The sequence below is a fragment of the Poecilia latipinna genome, unplaced genomic scaffold, assembly GCF_001443285.1.
Source record: "Poecilia latipinna isolate Pla-1442-1.1 unplaced genomic scaffold, P_latipinna-1.0 Scaffold6237, whole genome shotgun sequence".
Classification (NCBI taxonomy): Eukaryota; Metazoa; Chordata; class Actinopteri; order Cyprinodontiformes; family Poeciliidae; genus Poecilia; species Poecilia latipinna.
The window spans coordinates 360-6231 of NW_015118853.1; the positions used below are offsets into that span (position 1 = coordinate 360).

Here is a 5872-nt window from a genome sequence, read left to right on the forward strand (position 1 = left end):
TAAATATGCCAAATAAATCCAGGATGTATCCTGATGTGACCCTGCAGGACAAGAGGGCTCTGCTCTGCCCAGGCTTCTCATTGAGAAAATTTGATCAGTTGCATTGAGGGACCAGTTGACCAGATCCATAATTTGTAGATTCGATGGATGTACAAAGTGAGGCGCCAAAAAAAGCAGCTCAAAAACAGAGCAAGCAGGATGAAGGTGGGGAGGAAATGAGATGATTTTCATCACCTGACTGCGACAATGAGAACCAACCCAACCATACAGGTCGATTTAATCAGCAGAATGAATGTCTGCTAATAGAGGAACAAGACTTGAAGACCTAAAGAATGCAGAACAAGAAACATTTATAATCTCAATATGGAAAGCCAACAACAACAGCTTCAGTCCTATTGAGTTCATTCCTGCCATCAAATATAGTGAATCTGATAAACCAGAAATCAAATTCAGCCTTTCCTCGTTTACATCCTTTAGATGTATCCAGCACTATAAAAAGGTATCAGTCAGAAGAAGAGTACAAAACAATTATCCTGGAGCATTAGATACAAAAACTGGATGTTTCTACAAAACTGACTAGATATGAAATGGCAACTCTGAGGGATGGGCAAGAATTTCAGATGAAATCTTGTTTTCTCTAAATATCTGCTCTAAGGAATAGGAGTGGGGTTTTTTGTTTATTGTTCTTTAGAAAACATGAAGGTTTTGGTAAAATCCCCCAAAGCAGTGTGTCAGAATGTGTTCTGGTCAGATGAAGTTGAATGTTTGGGTCACAGAAAGCATCATATATCCACAGTAAAACATGGTAGTGGCAGGATCGTACTGTGGGGGAAACCTGGGAAGCACTGTGGATGAGAAACTTTTACAAGGTAGAGTTAGCAAACACACCCAAGTAACTCCTCATTGAAAGCTGAATTTTGATAACTCCTCATTGTAAAGTTTATTTGGCTAAAGATATGTAGGTTGCATGCAAAATGCAACCACTTAACAACAGGAAGCAGACGTGTTTTCTCGCTGTTCTGTTTCATACAGGAAATATTCTCGTAGCGTCTTCTGAAGTTTCTGATGAAGAATCTGCTGCCATGTTCGGTGGGTTATCACGATCAGTCAGTGAAGTTTACTGATAAGCAGGTGTTGCTGAGTTAACAAACCTTTAATTAAAGCCAAATAAGGTTGTGGATAAAGAAAAACATTTACAGGGCCAGATGTTCAGCATGTTGGTGTTATAATGATTGGGGCAGCTTCTAAACCACAGGAGCTGCTGCCCTCCATCCTGTAAACTTCTTTAGAATATTTTAAATGCACCCTTAAAAAAAATCAACAAATAGGTGAATTTTATGCAAAATATTATTAGATATGTTCCACCAAAATAATCTGCTTTTGTGCCAAAGTTTTTTTTTTGTTTTGTTTTTATTTCCTCATTATGATTGAAGTGGAATATTTACAGGTTAAAACAGTGAAAGAATTTGATTCAAAGAAAACCCACTAAATGAAGAGCACATTGTGTTATTTGATATTTTTAAGAAATAACATTTGTACATATTCCAAAAGTCACACATGTAATATAAATCTGAAAACAAAAGCCAAATGTAATGCAAACATTGTTCTTAGATAAAGAGAATATAAAAGACACCCGAGGATTTGATTTTACACCTGCAGAAAGAGAGAAACAAAGAGAAACCACAGCGATAAGCAACATATGCATCTAACAGCAGATGGATGCATTTAGTAACAACCGCAGCTGTAGACACCTGTAAACATCTGAATTAAAAAAATACATATATTACAAAACATTAAAATCAAAATCCAGGAAATTTTGCCGTGAATGTTTTGAATTTCTTCAAAATCGTCTCCAACTGAACTTGAGATTCAAGCTCAGACAGTAAACGATGCGTCGGTCTTCAGCGCCACGGTGTCTTCATATGTAAGCCTCTACATAATGTTTAGAAAGATATTTATTTATTAACACAGAGCACAACAAACAGGAAATATGACAAAACGGTATAAAAGAATTTCCTCAGTTAAAAATCTGGTTAATTAGAAAGTACCGTATCTGCATCACAACAGGAAATTATTAAAACTTAAAATTATTTCTTAGTAAAATCAAAACTCTACTTTCATTTTCTAATAAAATAAAATATAAATTATATTGCCCCAAGTCGTAACAACTTGAGTGAAACATATTGTCATCGTTGTTATGACGATGTAGTTATAAAATAAAATCTTTTTTTAGAGGATTTGTTGCTGAAGAAAACTTACTCGCTGTTGATGTGAGCTTAACTTCTTCTCTAGTAACACTGTGGAGAAAAACAGTTTAGATTATTTTTTGATAAATGATTAATATGCAACAGTGTTATAATGTAAGATGTGCATAAGTAAATTGTCTTTTACCGTTTTGATTTCTTTTGCTTTTTGATGAAGACTGCCAGACGCGGTGCTACGAGTATGATGATGAGACTGATGAGGATGAAGATCAAAATGCCATTAAGAGCTTTGTTGTTGTCTGCATGAAGCAAATAAAACATGAGTTACGCTACGCAGTGATTTGTTTTTATCAGTGTGTGAAGTTCTTCACACTTTGTTGTAGTTATAGAGCAACACGTACAGCGAGTGGAAACCTTTGCTGTTTCAGCTTCACTCTCATGCTTCCCATTGAAGGCAACCACCTATAAACAGAGAAATACTCTTCAAGGGTCAAATAGTTCAGAGAAAATGAGAATTATCCTGAGAATGTAAAAAGGTTGAACACAAACCTGGACTGTGTAGGACGTCAGGTAGTTCAGATCCCCGATTTCAAAAAGACACTCATCAGTTTCCTCAACTTCTCTGTCGCCACTGAGACGAACGATGTAAACTTTCCTCGGTCCTTTAAATCCACCGACTGGCGGGGAGCAACTTACTCTGATCACATTATTCTTTATGAGACGGACTTTCAGTTGCTGAACTTTATCTGGTACTGATGCAAGAAAAAAGAAGAGACTTTTTAAAATCATGGATACATTTAAGACTTATTTTAAGAATCTGTAAAAGCATAGAAAAAATTCTGTCATTTTAAAAAAACTCAAGAATAATTTTAATTAATTTGACACTTGATTATAAAACGTCTTCGTGTCTGTCAATATATTCCTAAATGTTTAATGTTTACCCTACGTTTCAGAACAACCACAGAACCAAAATATAGTAAGATAAATAAATGGTTAAATAAATTGAAATATATATATATATATATATATATATATATATATATATATATATATATATATATATATATATATATATATATATATATATATTGACAATGAAATGAAGTAAAGAATGGGCATTAAAACTGGAAGCCTAAAAACACAGAAAATCCAAAGTTTAGATTTTTTAAATTTAATTAGATAAATTGTATTTTTTGTAAGGGGATATCTGTAGGATTATCCATTATTTTATTTTATTAAGCCAAATAAGCTGAAATAAGAAAACTCTGCCGGAAAGTTTTAGTTGTAAAAACAATTTAACTATAATTGCACAAAATGTTTTCTTAAGGGAAGTGAAACAACAGAAAATGTCATTTATTTTTTGTTAAGCATTGAAGAAAGAAAAACTACTTTATTGATTTTATTGAAAGTCATAAACATATTTATATACACATGGTAAATGTTCATCTGACGTCTTCAGTGAAGCTGAGATTCACTGAAGACATTTATATCAATTATTTATATCAAAACGTTCTCACCTCCGGGATTTGTTCGTCCTCTGAGTGTTAGTCCTTGGGGAACTTTCTTGTTGTTATAGATGGGGTAGATTTCAACATCATAGTCGGTGAATCTTTTAAGTTCGTAAAATGTACATATTACTCCACGAGGCAGTCGGACTGTCTGACCATGTATCTTTGCATCTGGTTGAGTAACAGCAGGTCAGAAGAAAGACATTTTAGCTGACCAAATACAACTAAATTTTAAAAAAATATTAGGGTGCATACATACATTTGTCCTACGGGAAATTAAAACTAAATTATTTGACGTTGGCTCAGTTGATTTGTCTTACAGAGAATGAAAGATCAAACTTAACTATTGACTACATTTTTATTTGTTTCTCCAAACGTATAACAGAGTTAGCAGTAAAAATGTTTTTGAGAAACAAAATTATAAGAACGTTTTTACTCACCTCCATCAATTTCCTGAGTGCTGCAGGTGTAGGAAAGCTTCTCTAGATTAGGAAGAACGGCTCCACAGTTCTCACTGGTTGTTTTCCACCATATGACAAGTAAACTTTTGTTGTCATATTCATTAGTGAAAATAATTGTAAAATCTGTTGGAAAACAGCAAAAACTCCTGTATTTATTGTTCTTCAACCCAAAACTATGTTTGGATTAAAGTTATTTCATTTCAAAGACAGTAATCAGCAGCTCACCACAGGCGATGTTGACCTGAACAGCTGGAGTTTTCTTGTTGATGGACACGTTGTTGTTCTTGATCAGACCAGTGCAGCTGTAATCTGTAAACGGCTCCAAATTAGAGAGCAGAATGGAGTCTCCAACCTTTCCACTTTCTGAGGAAGAATTTAATATCGGCTATTAGTACATTTGCTTTTTGCTCCAAATTTAGAGACAGAAGAGATTTACAGAGAATACAAGTGCTATTATAATCATTGTTATGCACATATTTCTATGTTTCTAATCACATCTCTTCTTCTGGTCGTTTCACTCACCTGAGCAGGTGTACTCAATGCTGAGATTCTTACAGTTTGGAGGCAGTTTTGTTTCTATCTCTGCAGGAAGGCGGTTGTGTTGAGTCTGATTCATCTCATTTGGGTTTATGTAATCTAGAAAAAGAAACAAATATTTTAATCCAACCATTTTAGTTTTTAGAAAGGGTTTCCAAACTGCAGTCCAGGGGCCATTTGTGGACTCTGGATTGCTTGTGTGCGGCCCCGACTGCCTGATACAAGTTTGGCCCAAAAGCAAAGATGATTGATGTAGATGCAGGATTCTGTTTGTTAATTAAATTAGAATCTACTTATAATATCCTCATAAAGTATTCATCTGTGAAATTAAATAAAATGCTTTTTGCTTTATATTTAATTTCAAGATAAATAAAACCACATCTTTCCACCGACCTTCACACACCGAAATCTGCTTTTTCATTTATTTGATTAAAATGATCAAAATGTAAGATAACGTTAGCACAAATATTGTTTTTATTGCAGATCACAGGCTAATTTTTTAATTTATTTTATCAATTGATCGCAGGGTAATTTGCATGACCAAACATGGATCATGCAAAACAGTTTTTTTGGATCTACAACAATTTACACATCTCCTAAAAGATATCTGTTTGTTTTCTGTTTTATTTTATTACAACTGCAAACTTTAAAAAGTGCAATATAACAATATAATTGTTACAAAATATTTTTTGATTTTTGATAACACTAAAGTTACCTGATTCTAAAGCTGGGTCTGATCTTTCGTACGTACCAGCAGGAATGTATCGGGTCAGGTTAAAAGAGGAGTCGTTGCAGTTATCTTGATAAAAACTGACAGTGAAGTTTGAGCAGATGTCGTCTTCAGCCAGTTTGAAACCAAAGGTCCCGTTTCTGAACTGTTGGGTTTGGTTTGGTGCAGAAACCGAGGAGTTGATGTTCCAGCCGCTGTGGTAGCAGACGTGTCCCGGGATGCAGGGGCTGTTTGTGACGTCTTGTTCATCTGAGGCACGTCAGTCATGTTTCTCAGAGTTGTGCACCAAATAAAGTAAAGTAACATTATAGGAGTGGCAGAAGTTTTTGTACTTACTCATGTTGAGTGTTTTTGCTTTTCCTCCAGAGCCGCTGCAGGATATTTCTGTACCGTTATTGTCAAGCATCGTGACCTTATGCTCATATTCAGTGC

The 5872-nt window shown here is 34.6% G+C and overlaps 1 protein-coding gene across 2 annotated transcripts; it reads right to left on the reverse strand.

Annotated features, from left to right (window-relative positions):
- Positions 1-1614: 1614 nt before the first annotated feature.
- LOC106943852 (receptor-type tyrosine-protein phosphatase C-like) lies at positions 1615-5866 on the reverse strand. 2 transcript variants are annotated; one of them, XM_015027141.1, is made up of 11 exons: positions 5777-5866; positions 5462-5689; positions 4696-4809; positions 4399-4536; positions 4153-4296; positions 3722-3883; positions 2754-2956; positions 2606-2666; positions 2392-2503; positions 2260-2297; positions 1615-1932 (listed from the first exon to the last, which is right to left on the reverse strand). In XM_015027141.1, the coding sequence occupies exons 1-11, from the start codon at positions 5844-5846 to the stop codon at positions 1919-1921; spliced, it is 1284 nt and encodes a 427-aa protein (XP_014882627.1). In that variant the 5' UTR covers positions 5847-5866; the 3' UTR covers positions 1615-1918. The 2 variants fall into 2 exon arrangements, with proteins under 2 accessions (XP_014882627.1, XP_014882628.1); XM_015027142.1 differs by lacking the exon at positions 3722-3883.
- Between the last annotated feature and the right edge of the window lie 6 nt (positions 5867-5872).